Here is a 17,990-nt window from a genome sequence, read left to right as displayed (position 1 = left end):
TTTTTTTTTTTCAGGGTTGTCAACATTTAATGCAGTATTAGTTTCTCTGGGAATTTTTTGGGGGGTTAGTGTACCGATCTTCATTTTTACTTGGAGGAAGCGTGGAAATTCATATATCCTTGTAGCACAAATTGTTTCCTAATAGGTAAATCTTTTACCTGTTCCTCATTGCTAAGTAGCTTGGACAGGAAGCTTATTATCTGTCTGAACCTAAACCAACCAAACCATAATCTTTGCTACAAACAAAGGCTTCATAACAAAGATTTTGACTTCTTGATTACAAACTACAAAGCACAGGTTACTTCATTATTTCCTTTGCTTTTCTACAAACCCTACTATCCTTAATGTAATCAGTGGCTACCAAACAATTAAAATTGATAAAAAGATCAAGTTAAATGACACTGATTTTAGACTGAAAACCGAATGGGACATTATTTTGGGAAGTGTGCTATCACAAAATTTGCATCAAGAGTGCATTAGGGTTCACAGTATCCTTGCAAGTGTACTGACCAGTCTGGTATAAATGACACACCCCTGCAAGTACATGTTACATGTACTTTCAATCACATGTTCTTCAGTTAACTCAATTGATTTGTGGTACCAGCCATCAATTTCACTCATTTCTTCCTAACTTAGGATTAATCTTAGGACTTGGGACAAGTTCAGTTCCGTATCCAAAAAAAGGATGCATTGAACCCGTCCTTCGTCCTAACTTGAGATGGGATTAATCCTAGCCTTTAATGAAATCGGCTGCTGGTACATTCATTGTTTTTTTAACAGCATCTTTGTTTTGTAATCATGGATCAGAAGTGACATCTCAATATAAGGACGCATAACTTTCAAAGATATTGTGACCCACAATGCACTCCAGATGCAAATTTGTGAGTGCAAACCTCCCAAATGTCCTGTTCGTTTTTTAGCCTGACAGTTGGCAGCCATTGAAAACATTAGGGATAGGTTTTGTAGAAAAGCAGTTTAAATTTGTGTAGTGTTTCAGATTGATATGTATCACTTTTGCCAATCAAAAACACACATGATATGACACATGAACTGTATCTAAACAATGACATCGTGTCGGGACAAATATAACCATTTATGTGGAAAAAATCCACATTGACTGTATCCTACCTACTGTTGTTGCATTAATTTTGGTCTGGTGGGTCGATGGTTGCAAAACCATTCCAGACCGGATAGAGTGATGTAAGAGATAAGATGCAGGAGTTGACTTAAACTGGAGCTATATCTTCCGCAGTTACACCATAATAACACACAGGAAGGAAACAGTATTGCAAGCAATACATTGTCTCAACTGTCTTCAAGTGGTATTCTCTCAGCCATGAATTGGATCGTAGACCTGGGCCCAACTTCAGAGAAGCATAACAAAATTATGCTTACCATCCTGCTCATTTCTGCTAAGCATATTGTGAAGCAATATTTTCTGCTTTTAAATTTAACCCTGCTATTAAAGGGAATCTAAACAGTATGTAAATTTCTTATACAAAATAATCAATGTCAAGCTTTGTGCAAGTACAGTTATAGTTTTTGTAGCCAAATTAACAATGTGTTGCTCCCTAGTATACTGTTACTGTTATAAGTTACACAAAAAAAGGATCTTATAGTTTCTGAGACGAGCGAGTAAGGCTTATACTGTTTGAAACTCAAGACCACACTGGCTCTTTCCAGAGCCAACACTCCCCCTAAAAGGATTTACACATGGTTGTACCCGCAAGTTTACTGTATGGGCACCTTGTTCGGGGTTGTCGGAATATAAAGCATTCACCATTTGTATACTTACATGTATGTGTACATGTTGCACATTGTAGCTTTGTTTGGTAGAAACCACACAGTAGCTTGTATTTTTCAATCCTTAAAACGAGTATGGCTTGAAATTGTAAATTGATTCAAACTTGAGTGGATTCAAAGACCAGGAACCCTGAGAAACATTTTCACTTGAAGTATTTTCCTTCGTTGAACAACAACAGCTAGATATAAAGAAATGTTCATCAATGATTTAATACAAATATTAACTGGACAAACAATGCCCATTCTATAGGCATTTCTTTAGAGATTAAAGAAAAATTTACAATTTATGTAGCTCGAGTATAATTGGTCGTTAGTGAATTAATTTTGTTTGAAATAAATGAAGTTTAAGCAGCTGTGTTTTCCATTAAAGAAATGCTGATAAAAGACGAAAAAAGAAAAAAAAATTAACAATGCCCAAACCTGTAGCATGAGTATTGTTAGTTAGTGAATACTATTTGTGTCAATTAAACAAATTGAATAATGTTTTAGCAGCTGTTTTTCGTTACAGAAAAAGCTTATTTTTGTATGCACTCAAACACAAGCAAAGAAAGATACTTTCATTAAGGTATTGCAAAAAAATTTCACAAATAGTTAGTGATAGTTTATTTAAACCTAAAAAATAAAAACAAATTTCTGCCTGGATCCTGCCATTAATGCACTTCTATTGGTACCAGTAATGTACAAACATTTTGGATATTGAATATATCTGGAAACAGCATCAGACAGCTGTCAAAATTCAGTCGCGAGAAAAATAATGTGCAAAAAGCAGCGACTGGATTAGAAAGGTTAGGAGAAGCCTTACATGATTGTGGCTTGACCTTCTTCTAATCCTGCTTGTATAACTTGAGATGGTGTGGTTTGGTTCCCTGCTGAGCCCATGCTGAGCCATATTGGGGCCATATTTCACCAGTTAATTTCTACCGCTGCTAACAAATATCATTAAATTCAACTGGATGGTAACAATGTATTTTTGTTTTCTTGGGTTGCCACTCCCAGTCAACCTTTCCTCATTAAAATGTTCGCAATCTTTACTAATTAATTGCTGATGACGTAGTTCAGAGACCTGTTTTCGGAGGTAGAAAGTAATAATTCCTATGTGATGTAATTGAACTATAGTTTTCACCGCGCTTCAATGACCCAGTCAATCTATTTCTACCTCCACGGTCAATGAGCTCTGTGGTCAAGTCAACAAGGAATTTCCTGCCCATGGCTAGCCGTAATGGTTCATTGACCTAGTAGTGTGATGATCATCTCTGAACTGTGGTATGACCAAGTTCTAGTCCCATTAATCCAAGACATTCAAGATAGTCGCATTACATGGAGTAAGGAAGCCATATGGCTTGAACATTAGAAATGAGTATGTACACATTTCTAATGTTCAACATATTGTGGTTGCCTCCTTTTTAAAAACTTGGGTGTATGAAATATATACATTTCAAATAATTGTAGAAAATTCTTCCTCTTATTTGGCAAATACTAAAATGACCATAAAACACACACACAAAAAACATCAGTTAGGAGTAGTTGAATGTTTTAGCATTCCGTTTATATATCACCATGGTATCATGCGTTTTAACACTTACTCCAGCACTCGACAGAATAGTAAATTCTTTCAGTCCTAATGCCAGTAAATGTACAATAAGTCATAGTAATAACATTTAGTAAACCATAAACATGATTTGAAAGCAATAATTAGCATTTTGTAAGATATGGTGGACACTATAGGAGTGCAGTTTTGGTTTGGTTGTATACATACAAACAAACTTAACCACCATATCTCAAAATGGTTTACTCAGCAAGTTGGGAAAATAAATGCATGCCACTTAAAGCAGGTTTATATAGCATCTGGGATAACAAACAATATTAACTTGGGTTTGACCCTTGACATCCATGGTAATGTTGCAGTAAAGACCTTTCTATTGCAATGTCACAGCCCAAGTTTTTGCCAACTAGTAGAAAACTGGAAGCCATAAAAGCAAAAGTAAAAACAGATAGCAACAGTTTGTAACAATGTCACACAAACTATTCAAAATTTTTAGTGGATTCACTTCTGCTTTCTCCAGAAGATGATCAGAGGATACTGATTGAAACGTCGAGCTGAAACCAATGGTTCTTTTCGGAACCACCCTGACTCATTTAGAGATTATCATTGCATGGTGTTACTGCAAACCTTTCTATATTGTATTTCCACCATGCTAAGTTTCAAATCATAGTGCTGAGTATGTTAAAAACATTACTATGGGAGATTATTATTTAGTTGAAAGTTTGCAGAAAATGTTGAACTTATAGTCAGAACATCTGTCAACTCAATTGAAAGTTTGGCTGACATTCGGCAATCCATACCACCAGCCGGGGTTGGGGTTTGTTAATCAACAACGGAAAGGTCTATTGGAGGCCCTATAGTAGTCTAGACCATGTAACTGTGACATCACAGAGCAAGCCATAATTTGTACACAGCCCAAAGGGAGCAGATACTATTATTTTTATACGGAAATTGCATTGTTTGATTCTGATAAACTTATTATATTAAGAAAAGTATAGCTTAGCTCTTGAATTTATGCGGAAATTATGACACAAAATATCCCTGGTTGTACACAGTCATTTTCTTTAGTGTAAAAAGGTTACATGGTCTACACTTGATGCTTTGGGATTCTTGGTTTAGGGTCTGACTAAAATACAAGGAAACAAGTGATTACTGAATATAATTTCACATCATCTGCTAAGATGATATTAATTGCCAATCAATCATTCTTTTTAGAAGCATTTTTCAATTCTTAAAATGTTGTCAAGCAGTATAATATTAATATTAGAGCACATACCCATGTTACAAGATAAGGTAGCATACATGACACGTGTGGAGACTTCTAGTAAATAACTTAATTAAGTTTTGGTTTATTGATAGCTACATCCTATTCTTTATCAATTTGTCAATTCTTATATCCTAAACCGTTCCCATGAACCACTGAGTACAGAATACTGTAATATTTACAGCTATGGTGTTCAACTCATGCGGGAATGGATTCACAAACATTGCCCTGAAGTTGTGAAACATTGTCTTAGATTGACTGTGATTCAGTTGTTATTTGTATTTGGAAATGCATGTATTTGGAAATTCTTACTCAACAAGATAAACAAATATCGAACTGGCACCAGTTATTGTGCTGATTATAGAATTGTGCTGATAATAGTCTTCAGTCAAACTGAGTGTGATTTTGATGGTGAGTCCTTCCCTTTTCACCAGTACATTGTTTCTATATTCTAATCAAACTAGTTGCTGTTTTAAATTCACTCGTGATTTTTATCGACAAGTATCAACCTCCCTGCACTTTCACTGAATGAAGAAATAAAGATTGGTTTAGTTTACCTGGTTGAAATAAGGAATTAAGTATGAGAACTCTTTCCAATTTCCAGTGGCTGAGGGAGTTACCCACTTTGTGTGTAGTCAGACATTTGATCAGAAATGACTTTTGTACGGTAAATTTCCCCAGACATTACTTCTGCAAATCAGCCACCAACAATTGAGGCTTATGAACTGAATTAAACACAAGCTTTATTTTATTGGTATGCTGGTAGTTGCACACCACACAGTGCAATCACAAGAAACTATCTTGAACATTAATAATAAGCCGTAACCAGTTAACCTGTACAATACATCTCCATTAAACTAAACCTAAAACACAACAAAACCTTACTAATTATAGTTATTTGGTATAACTAAGATTCTGGAATAAGTGCTTGTTCTTTAGTTGTGTTTACTTATCGGGAATACAACAAAATTAGATGACAGACATTCAATTCATAAATATAATTACATTTGAATAAATTATTTGAATAAAGGGCAAGAGCTCTTTAATTTCAGTAGTATTAGAATAACCTCCATAACATTGCAACCATTTGTTAAGTGTTAGCATATACATGTACTTCTTGTTATAAAGAATTATGGTTCAGTTGGTATCACAAACAATATTCCTTGGACAGGGTTCGCCCTTAACCTTTTTCAGGACTGGACAGAAAGACCAGGTAGCTTGTACACTGAACTAGCCATCAGGACCACTTGCAGAGAATTGTAACTAATAGTCCTGAGGTGTTTTGGCTGACATTTGGCCAGCGAACCACTGTTAAAGACAGTGGACACTCTTGGAAATTGTCAAAGATCAGTCTTCTCACTTGGTGTATCTCAACATTATGCATAAAATGTTAAACCTGTGAAAATTTGAGCTCAATCGGTTGTCGAAGTTGCGTGATAATAATGAAAGAAAAAAAAAACACCCTTGTCACACGAAGTTGTGTGCGTTCAGATGCTTGATTTCGAGACCTCAAGTTCTAAATCCGAGGTCTTGAAATCAACTTCGTGGAAAATTACTTCTTTCTTGAAAACTATGGCACTTCAGAGGGAGCCGTTTCTCACAATGATTTATAACATTAACCTCTCCCCATTACTCGTTAACAAGTAAAGTTTTATGCTAATAATTATTTTGGGTAATTACCAAGTGTCCACTGCCTTTAAGGAAGAATGTATGCAATATACATGTATATAGAATAGATAATGTGCCATAATAGTTGTCTTACATAAGTAGGATTTGAAACTTTGCATGGTGGAAATACGATATGGAAAGGTTTGAGGTAACACCATGAAATGACTATCTCTTAATGAGTTGGGTTTTTTTTTTTTTTTTTTTTTTAGAAACCGTTGGTTTCAACTTGACGTTTCAGTATGCTCTGATCGTCTTCTGGAGAAATCAGAGCATACTGATCGAAGCGTTGAGTTGAAACCAACGGTTCTTTTCAGAATCACCCCACTCACCAAGAGATAGTCATTACATGGTGGAACGGCAAAACTTTCCATATCAACTAGTTGTCTTGTTAACTAATATGTTAAAACACACAAAAATGATGCATGGTATGTACTTAATTCTCACTACTCTTTTATCTAAATAAAATCCATCGGTTTCATTATTCACTAAATTTGAAGGTTTTGTTTTTAGTCAGAAAACTGAACATTCAGTTTCTATAAGAACAGTGAATTTAAAATTAAAGAATGTTACAAACACCTATGCAGTTTTCCAACTTCTTAATAGTTAGTATGTAAAAAATCAATACATAATATAATCAAGTAATAAGCTACTAGGGAAATTGACTAATCGTATGTTGCAGAGTTATTATAACAGTATAAGAAAAAGAGAACAAAAGGTCCCATTCCACTCATGCAGTCTGTAGTTTGGTAAATTAATGCTATACACCCTACATGAACCAGTAAACCACGTAATCAACATAAACCACAAGTCAGTTGTTAGGTTTACAGTGATAACAGATGTTCTGCGTAAGAAAATACATATATAGAGACTAGTAATCGTTTCAATAATTTTTTTAATAAATCATGAACCCACTATAAGTTAGAGTGTATCTGATTGAAACACTTTGTTGTAATGAGCTTCCCTTGAGCCACTTTACTGTGATTCACTGCCCAGACCATTATGTGGTTTTTCATTTGTGTTATCCCCTTCACAATGCTACTACAGCCAATAACCTGACCTCACACCTTTTGTCAACTGAATGCTCACACTTATCTTTCAACTTCATTCATGAATTCATGAACGAACTTTTCATAAATTACTTATGCAGGTCGTATCTATCAAGAACGCTATTTTAAATAAATAAACTTGTCACACATACATGTATCAGTTACTTCATATTTACATTGAACAAGTCAAAATGAGGCACAAAAAGAAGATATGTAACTATTTTTGTTGTCAACTTAAAATGTTTGCTGTATTTTCAATAGACCCCTTGCAACGCGAAACGCTACAATGACGCGCATGTTTTCACGCACAAAGAATAGCTATCGTCCAATCATTTGCCTCGCTTTTTGACCCTAGTGAGGGCGCTTTTTGACTCCAGTGAGGGCGCTTTTTGACCCCAGTGAGGGCGCTTTTTGACCCCAGTGAGGGCGCTTTTTGAGCCCAGTGAGGGCGCTTTTTGAGCCCTGTGAGGGCGCTTTTTGAGTCCAGTGAGGGCGCTTTTTGAGCCCAGTGAGGGCGCTTTTTGACCCCAGTGAGGGCGCTTTCTGACCCCAGTGAGGGCGCTTTTTGACCCCAGTGAGGGTGCTTTTTGACCCCAGTGAGGGTGCTTTTTGACCCCAGAGAGGGCACTTTTTGACCACAGTGAGGGCGCTTTTTGACCCCAGTGAGGGCGCTTTTTGACCCCAGTGAGAGAGCAAGGGGTCTATTGAAACCTTGAACTATTAGTATTCAGTGTGTAGGGTTTATGCATGGAGGTAGAATTACCTCCATGGTTTATGTAATAAGATTACTACATATGAACATTTAGTCTACAATGTACATATTAACAAACCAGAAACACCTTGCTCACATCTAATCATTTACATTCCACTATCTCTAAAGAGGGGCTCCAAACCCCAAATATTCACTTTATTCCAATGGACAAAGTCTTCACGAAAACGAGGAAAAGTCTCTAACCTCATATTAATAGTTACAGCTCGATAGTCCGAAGTAAGGTTCGATAGTCCAAAGGTTCAATAGTCCGAATTTACAGTATGGTCCGATAGTCCAAATTGACAATAAGGTTTGATCATAGATTCGGACTATCAGACCTTATTGCCGATTCGGACTACCGAACCTTCGGACCAGTGAACCTTCGGATCAATAAACCTTTGGAATAATAAACCTTCGGACTAAAAAAACCTTCGGACTATCGCATCAATTGTTCGGATTAACGAACCCTGTTTAATTTTTGGACTAATGAACCCCCTGTTATGTGAAATTTGTGCATTCGGACTATCGAACCTTCGGACTATCGAACCTTCGGACTATTGAACCTTCGGACAAACGGACCTTCGGACTATCGGGCGGACACAATATTAACATATGCCTGTGTTTAAAACCCTTCCAGTGCAATTTTTGTCAACATACAAAACGTTGATGTCAGACTTCAAATTACATGTATAGGCCTATGGTCTGTAAAAATAACAAAGGCATTGAAATTGACTGGCATAACCATCCATTACGGAAATGTACAGACCCATTTGTTTTGTATGCACCCAGGATCAAAGATATTGTCAAAATAGGGAGACCACCAACATAGGGCTAGATTGTTAGTCAGTTTCACTTGTAGTTTTTATTGAGAATAAACATCATGACATTTAACAACAATTTAACTTAAAGGAAAGGTACACGTTTGGTAACTGTTAAAGACCAGTCTTCTCATCACTTGGTGCATCCCATCATAAGCATAAAATAACAAGCCTGTGAAAATTTGGCTCAATTGGTCAACGAAGTTGCGAGAAAATGATGACTGAAAAAAACACCCTTGTTGGACGAATTTGTGTGCTTTCTAGCTAGAAGTCTTCCATTATTTTAGTGAGAAATTACCTCTTTCTCAAAAACTACGTTACTTCAGAGGGAGCCGTTTTCAACAATGTTTTATACTATAAAGAGCTCTCCAATGCTCATTACCAAGTCAGTTTTTAAGGTAATATTTGTTTTGAGTAATTACCAAATGTGTACCTTGCCTTTAAGGTTAGAGACTTGTAAATTTCCCCCACCTGCACGAGGACTTAATTTATGGGAAAATGAGTGCACCATAAAACTGAACTTGACCTTGGCTTGGAGCCCCTCTTTACGAGGGCACCATTTGAGGCACTCACCATATGTTGAGTGGCTATGTACTAACCATGGCTCGGCTGAGAGCTTCCGAAGTTAATCATGTCCACCATTTTGTTTTCTTTTTTGTAGTATTATATACTTATTTACAATTCTACCTTCCTACTAATCAAGCATATATTTATTTTAAATAACAACTATTTATTATTAATAAACTAATGTTTACGACAGTTAGGTTAAACTGTAGAGATACTGAAGTAATTATGTGTTAAATAGCTAGATATTGAAGAGTTGAATGTTATCAGGACTGAGAATGACAAACACATTTAATTAGTTAATAACTTGTTAATCTTCCTGGAAGTGCAATTTAGGCATATGTACATGTATTTTTGCTACTATTTGTTACTGCCATACATGTACATTTGATTGTTCCATATTTGCATTATATTTAGTTTACACAATCGACAGTACAAGTCCTGTACATTCCTTCAACAAGCAAAGGAAACCAGATTGTCCACTGTAATATAATAATACATGTCAGCCCAGTTATTTAATCCGTTATGAATTCTGGTTGTGAAGCCAAGGACAATAAAGGCCGCAGCTTAAAGGCACTGTACACGTTTGGTAATTGTCAAAGACCAGTGTTCTAACTTGGTGTATCCCATCATAACTATAAAATTTGGGCTCAATTAGTCATTGAAGTTGCGAGAAAATGATGACAGAAAAAACACCCTTGTTGGGCAAATTTTCGGGGCTTTCAGATAGGAATAAAAGACTTCCAGATAGAATCTTTAAATATTTTAGTGAGAAATTACCTCTTTCTCAAAACTATGCTACACTAGAGGGAGTCGTTTCCCATTCACAGCTCTGCAATGCTCGTTACCAAGTAAGTTTGTAAGTTAATATTTGAGTAATTACCAAACGTGTACCTTCCCTTTAAGTTTTAGATGTGGGAGGAAAACCTGGGGGAATTATTCAAGGGAAAACCCAGACAGTCAGGTGTGGACTGAAAACCTAATCCACAAAGAGGTGGGAGGCGAGGCAAGATACCACTATACACCAACCAGATTATCATGACCAGTGCCGAACCCAAGGGGGGGGGGGAGGGCAGCTCAAGCCAACATTTTATTTTATTTTATTTTCCATTAATACCAAGGGAAGGAAGGAAAATTGTTTACATTGTATAGCGCTGTAAGGAGATGGGCCACACACCCTTCAGCATGCTGTTCAGTGTTGATGTTTAATTTGTTATTTACATGAGCCCCTCAGTTACTCACTCCCTCTAGAGAGAGTTTCTTACAGATGTAGGCATTATTCTAATGTAAGAGGAACACGTTGCCTTGGATCGGACGAGTTGGTCTATACAAAGCATTTGTAACCGTTTGTTATCGAATGCATATGGTTTGAAAGATGATTTAAAAGTAGAATATAATGATCCACACACGTACATATATCACTCAAAATAGCACGGTTTCCTTTTACGTCGCAAGCTAACATCATCGGCCATTTATGGGAGTCAAATTTTTGACATCTTTCTAACCATAGTCATTTTATAACAAACGGTTACAAACGCTTTCCAAATACCAACTCGACCGACCCAACTCGACTGTTCCTTTAATAGCGCATAGAGAGCCTGTATATGCTTCTATAATGTGACATAATAAATGCATGTAATCACATTTAAAAGCTACATACAATATCGATAGAGTGGTTTATATACTATATATGCTATACAGGCACCAGCATTGAAATAAATAAATAAACTCTTTGACATTTCATGTCATGGTTTATATATTTTCATAGTTTTGTTAAATTGATTGATTTTAGTGTGTAGAATATGACACAAGAAGGCATGTTAATAGAAAGCATCTTCACATCAATAGCTTAAATCAAATATACAACAGTTACAGCTTAGAATAAAAGTTGACATGTTTGAACCAAACTTCATTTTCTTACTACATGTATATTGTTATTGCATTCCATAAACTTGTTAAATAGTAAATATTCAGACATAATATACAACAAAACTACATGGCTTCACCCCTTATTAAGGGAATCTCAGCCAATGGTAGCTCTTCACACGTGCACAATTCAGGATGATGCCTATTGCAATCCATCCATACACAAATATATTGACCCATTTCACCTGACGTCATCATCAGAAAAATCTTAAAATGCGCCATACTGGTGGGCAATTTCACTGTGCGTTTTTATATATAACTCTATGCTGTGCGTTATGCAGTGAAGTGCGCATTTTAGGCGACGCTGGGTTAATACACGTAAACATAACTGCCCACCAACATGGTGAGCGTGGCATCAGTCGCCGTGTGTGATGCGCGTGCAAGGGGTCAATACCTGATAATCATAATACATAAACACTAACTATAGTCCATATCAAGTTGGTTACTTGCTCATATATAAACTGTGTCCACAGCCCGACCAACCCTAAGGTACGCTGACCAACCCTAAGGTACCCTGACCACTGAATGATGTTTGTCTGCAACATGACTGTAGACACATCACTCAATCAGCTTAGAGTAGGTTGATGGACTGAACTTCTTGCGTAGATATTTCAAGATATAGAGAGGTACACAACTAATGAGCGTGATGATCACTACCTTCCACCAGAAGGGCCAGGTTTTGATGAAGTTGCGATCTGTAAACAAGATAGATAAACAATAACATGAGAATCAACTTTGAAACAACAAAGAAATCCAAAAGGGACTTAAAGGCAGTGGACACTACTGGTAATTGTCAAAGACTAGCCTTTACAGTTGGTGTATGTCAATATATGCATAAAATAACAAACCTGTGAAAAGTTGAGCTCAATCGGTCATCGAAGTTGAGAGATAATAATGAAAGAAAAAACACCCTTGTCACACGAATTTGTGTGCGTTTAGATGGTTGATTTCGAGACCTCAAGATCCAAATCTGAGGTCTCGAAATCAAATTCGTGGAAAATTACTTCTTTCTCGAAAACTACTCCACTTCAGAGGGAGCCGTTTCTCACAATGTTTTGTACCATTAACCTCTCCCCAAGGAAGATTTTATGCCAATAATTAGTTTGAGTAATTACCAATAGTGTCCACTGCCTTTAATAACTAAGAAACAACAATTGCACAATATGAATGTTTACTGATTGAAGGGTTAGGAAGGAAACAAACTCATGTACTTTCTCTAAAAAGTGCATTCATACCTAAAGAATTCCGGAAAATTAGGACCAACCCCACTTTTCTCAGATTTCGTGAAATACAGAATTGCATTTGTGTTCCATGGTATTATGTATTGCAGGACTCAAGCAGTGGGAGTTTAAAGGGTCTATGTACTTTTTGTAGGACAAAAACACAATGTCCACAGATTTACACTAAACTTAAAAACAGTTTGAAGATAATGATAGTAGAAAGCTTACCTTAATATGTTACTTACTTAGGTGCTTTTTTGAGGAATGAGTAAAACAATGTCATGAAAAAAAAATTGTTTCAGTGATCTTGAGACAAAAATTATTTTAGCATGCAAAAATGTATTTTCATGACATTGCTTTACTCAGTTCTCAAAAACTACAGCACCTTAGTAAGTAATATTTTAAGGGACCCCTTACTATCATCAACAGTGTAAGTTTAAATGTTAATCTGTGGACATTGTGTTTTGTGTTACATAAGTACCCAAATCTTTTAAGACATATTATGATGGACCTCAATGACACTCTTGACGAATGCATCTTTCTACACAATTTTCAATGTTATCAAGTTTCATGATAAGCATGTACATTGTATACATATACCAAACATATCATGTAATTTGTCTCCCTGTATAGGGTACAAGTGATAGTACAAGTGATGTTCTTTTGCTTTTTATAACATACCTCTTGCTTGTTCTGTATTCTGGTTGGCTGAAACACAGTCACGATGAACTAATATAGGCTAGTGATCACGCGCGCGTGTTTTGCGGGAATAGTACCAGAGCTGGCACTAGTCTTTGAAAATAGTGCCCGCGGTAACAAAGCCCTCTCTTGACTTTAACCGTGAACAACAACTACAAAACTCCTTTTTTTGTTCTTATTTGACATTTAGGACCGAGCTGTGTTATAAAACACATATTGACTGGCATAATTCGGTAACTAGTGTACGTCTATTCCCCCTCGGGCCTGTGAGTGACCAGAAGAGGGGCCCATTTCCCTCGGCCTTCGGCCTCGACTCTCGTGGGAATAGACATATACTAGTTACCTCGTTGACAGTCAATATGTGTATAATAGTGCACAGTGTCGCAAATAGTTTCCCTCGTTATGAACCTTACCAAAGTAACTATCAAAGACGAACAATGAGATGATGTAAGCAGCCATACTCAGAACCTCCGCTACTAGCATGAGCCAATGCCAGGTACGTATTGTCAAGGCTACCATCAGAAGCTCGGTAATAACCAACGATGTAAAGGAGATGGCTACAATATGAATGAAGTCTCCTTCAAAGAGATAGAGGGCGCCATACATGATGATACCACCTTGGAAGATACTGATGAGAACCCAGAGGTAGAACATCTTGTAGGAAAGCTCTCGACCCTAAAAAGGATTGAAGAAAGAAAGTAGGACTCAGTTTATCTCATCTCCAGGATTAGTCCTTTTAATTGTGATGTTTAGAATAAAACTGTCTGCATTTTTGAATTGGTGTGTTCTGTCCACATTATTATTTTGTCTTTTAGAGGAAGTGGTCTAGACATGCCCAAAAACCATCTTACTTATGTACTGGCTCACATCACATCAGAGGTGAACGGCAGCATGCTCATCATCAGGAGGTCGCATGTTCAAATCCCATTATAGTCTATTTTTCTTTGTTTACCCCAAACTTGAAATAATCAGACAATGCATACCGCTGTATGCAGGAATACAAAATGAACTGCAATATCCACACAGGAGTTGAATGGCATTAATACATAGCTACATAGATAAAGATATTTATCATTTCAGTATATAATTCCATTGCTGGATTATTGTCCCTTCAGGCAGGGTGTCCACCACAACCTAGGCCCAATTTCTTTAAGCTGTTGAGCAGAAAATACCGCTTGGTGAATTTAATGGGGCACCAGTCACAACAGTAATATTAATACAGGGTGTCTCAAAAAAAAGGTAATCCTACTTTAAAGGGTTTTTATGGCCAGACTATTATGTTTACCAGCAGAAAGCATGACATCATCTTAAAGCTGAAACCTTGTGCTTTCCAATGATACATTTGGTTACATTCAAGGGTCATGCATCAGCGAGCACCATTGTCTTGAAGTTGTGGCGCATAAATGCAGTTGGTTCACTTTTGAACCCATGTCATTTTGGCCTTCAGACAGAGTGTAAACCTCGGGTTGTCACAAATGGTTCAGCTAATAACAGCAGAGTGGTCAAAAAAAGGTATTAAACCAGAAGTTTGCTGGGATCTCTCTTACACCGCTCAAGAAGCCACTCACAGAAAGTATGTCTTCTTGCAAGATCAGGAAGCAGAAGTTCATGACGGATGTGAAGATGTGGAACAGATGGAAGTGAAGGTCCAGATGAGTGATCCGATTAAAAGTGGTGTGGCTCAGTCCAACACCATTCCGTCTTGCACTTGTCTCCCGTGGGTGGTCAATCAGTTGCTGTCGTAGGGTAGCGATGTTTTCCTGAGATCTCGCTGTCCTTGGCCTTCCTGAACTTCCTTTATGCGATTGAGGCTGGTTCCTGATGTGCTTCATATTTTCTCACATTGGCCCAGAGTTTCTTTGCTGGTGGTTCGCGATCTGGGAATGCTTCTCCAAGTGCATCCTGTGTAGCCTGCAAAAAGTTCTGGTTTCAAACCATTTCTTGACCACAAATATTCTCTGTTCTGCCGTTAGCTGAACCATTGCGACAACCTGAGGTTTACACACTGTCTGAAGGCCAGAATGACGAGGGTTTAAAAGTGAACCAAATGCATTTTTGCACCACATTTTCAAGACAATGGTGCTCGCTGATGCATGACCCTTGAATGTAACCAAATGTATCATTGGAAAGCACAAGGTTTCAGCTTTAAGATGATGCCATACTTTCTGCTGGTAAACATAATAGTCTGGCCATAAAAACCCTTTAAAGTAGGATTACCTTTTTTTTGAGACACCCTGTATAATAATAATATTGAAGTCTTATCTAGCGCACGTATCTACCAAACAAGGTAGTCAAGGCGCTGAGTATGTACAGTGTACAAACTTTTAGAAAGGTTATTGCAGAGCTGGATTCTAAGACCCAATTATTTAGCACCTTACAAGGGTTTACAAGGTGCTATGGCACATACAGCAGCCACAGCCAGGAACAACGGGGCGAACCCCTTCTCTTTTCGATAAGTGCACTGGGTTCTTTTACAGGCGTAACACAACACATGGGACCAACAATTTTACGTCCCATCCGAAGGGCGAAGCAATGGCTAAGTGTCTTGCTTAAGGACACAAGTGTCACGACTGGGGATTCGAACCCACACTCTGCTGATCAGAAACACCAGAGTCTGAATTCGGTGCTCTTTAATAAACGTGAACTGTATGTTACTTTAGCTGGTAACCTGTTTTTGTTAAGCCATACTTTTCTGTGCTTCACATGATATGTGCTTACAGGCTTTATGAAATTGGGCCCTAGTTTTCTGCTAACATGACATCCTACCTTGATAAGATCCTTATACAGCTCTGGGTATCTCATAGCTGTTTCTGCAGTCACATCTTGATCAATAACCAATAAGAATACTGGGAACATTGTGTATGCTGTAACATAGCTGGGGAAGTATATCAAATCACATTATTATTAAACAACCCTCACATTCAGGAAAGTCATTCAGGAAAGTCTTCTGCAAAGTTGTGATACATGGTATTTGTTTGGTTAAAGGCAGTGGATACTATTGGTAATTGTCAAAGACTAGCCTTCACAGTTGGTGTATCTCAACATATGCATAAAATAACAAACCTGTGAAAATTTGAGCTCAATCGATCATCGAACTTGCGAGATAATAATGAAAGAAAAAAAACCCTTGTCACACGAAGTTGTGTGGGTTTAGACGGTTGATTTCGAGACCTCAAGTTCTAAATCTGAGGTCTTGAAATCAAATTCGTGGAAAATTACTTCTTTCTCGAAAACTATGGCACTTCAGAGGGAGCCGTTTCTCACAATGTTTTATACCATCAACCTCTCGTCATTACTCGTCACCAAGAAAGGTTTAATGATAATAATTATTTTGAGTAATTACCAATAGTGTCCACTGCCTTTAAGGAATAATGGCAAATCATTTTGAATGTCAATATTAATGGGAGACTTTGGGAAAGCCAGGTAGTACATGTAGCAGACATACCTACATAACTTCCTAATATTGATGTTTGAATGATCTCCCCACCAAGGGAACTCAGCAAACTCCCACAAGGGAAAACACCAAGCTGTCAATAGCCAATCTCTCTCATACAAACATTGGTTTTAAAGGCACTTGAAACTATTGGTAATTACTCAAAATAATTAAAAGTAACATTATTCTCTTGCAACTTCGACAACCAGTTGAGTCCAAATGTAGGTTTGTTATTTTATGCATGTTAAGATACACCAAGTGAAAGTACTGGTCTTAAACAACTACCAATAGAGTCAAGTGCCTTTAACTTAGCAACTACGATTGATTTGCAATTAAAGAGCCAATAAAGGATGATCTCAATATGTCAACCATTACCTTTTTATGGCCAAATAGACATCGCAGATACCGGTTACTAACCATTTTCTCCCAAAATTTGCATTTAGTAATAAATATCTTGAGTCAAAAATTAACCCGGCCGCGCGGCCTTTTCAGCCGATAGTCAAAAACAGCTTATCTATTATAATGACCCTGGACGCCAGTGACGTGTTTCCCCTATTGGTTTAGAACACAGTTCTCCAGCTTTGGCATTCCCACACCAAATAGCCGCCACTGACGTCACGATTCCTTTGTCGCGCAGGTTTGTTTGACCCCACGTTTTTTTCAGAAATTTGGCTTGGAGCATTCTAGAGAAAACCCATTTTTACCATGTTTTAACGTGAGGTAAGAGAATCGTTATATTTTTTATGTTTCCTGGATGGACTGCAGCTGTTAGAAAACTGTAATATATATATAAATTTGAGATCATCCTTTGTTGGCTGTTTAAGATCCATCTCAGCTCTTTGTGAACATGACTCCTGGTCCAACATTCTGAGCATCCAGAGTGTACAGGCAGACTTACCCAACAGTTAACACTCCTTGATAAAGAGCAACAGATGAAAAGTAGAAAATAGAAGAGAATATTGCTTGCATGACCGATATGATGAGACCACGATGCATGACAAAGTGACTAAGGGCACCAGAGCGTTTATAGCTATTCCTGCCATGGACTAGTAGTAGACGTCCAACATGACGAAACTGAGTCAAGGAGAAGTCTGCTGCTAGTGAAGCTTGACGTCCCTCCTAACAGAAAATAATTGTTACATAAAAAGTGAATAATCAAATGTTGTGACAATCAAATTTCAAAAAGCTATTTGCTCCAAAATCTACATATAAGTAACAATTTTGCCACTAGCTGCATGCAATTAATAAGCACTGC

At 37.3% G+C, this 17,990-nt stretch overlaps 1 protein-coding gene across 1 annotated transcript in view; it reads right to left on the bottom strand.

The window, feature by feature from the left end:
- Window positions 1–4,505: 4,505 nt before the first annotated feature.
- LOC139934503 (probable phospholipid-transporting ATPase IIA) overlaps window positions 4,506–17,990 on the bottom strand; it is a 53,130-nt gene continuing 39,645 nt past the window's right edge. The window contains exons 20-23 of the mRNA XM_071928760.1: window positions 17,634–17,854; window positions 16,069–16,177; window positions 13,716–13,977; window positions 4,506–12,078 (exon numbers count right to left, since the gene is read on the bottom strand). Of these exons, the coding sequence (XP_071784861.1) occupies window positions 11,942–12,078; window positions 13,716–13,977; window positions 16,069–16,177; window positions 17,634–17,854 (729 nt within the window). The 3' untranslated portion in view covers window positions 4,506–11,941. The remainder of the gene's footprint in view (window positions 12,079–13,715; window positions 13,978–16,068; window positions 16,178–17,633; window positions 17,855–17,990) is intronic.

This window comes from Asterias amurensis, chromosome 3, assembly GCF_032118995.1.
Source record: "Asterias amurensis chromosome 3, ASM3211899v1".
NCBI lineage: Eukaryota > Metazoa > Echinodermata > Asteroidea > Forcipulatida > Asteriidae > Asterias > Asterias amurensis.
The sequence above is the reverse complement of the archived record's forward strand: the minus strand, read 5'-3'. Positions and strand labels throughout refer to the sequence as shown.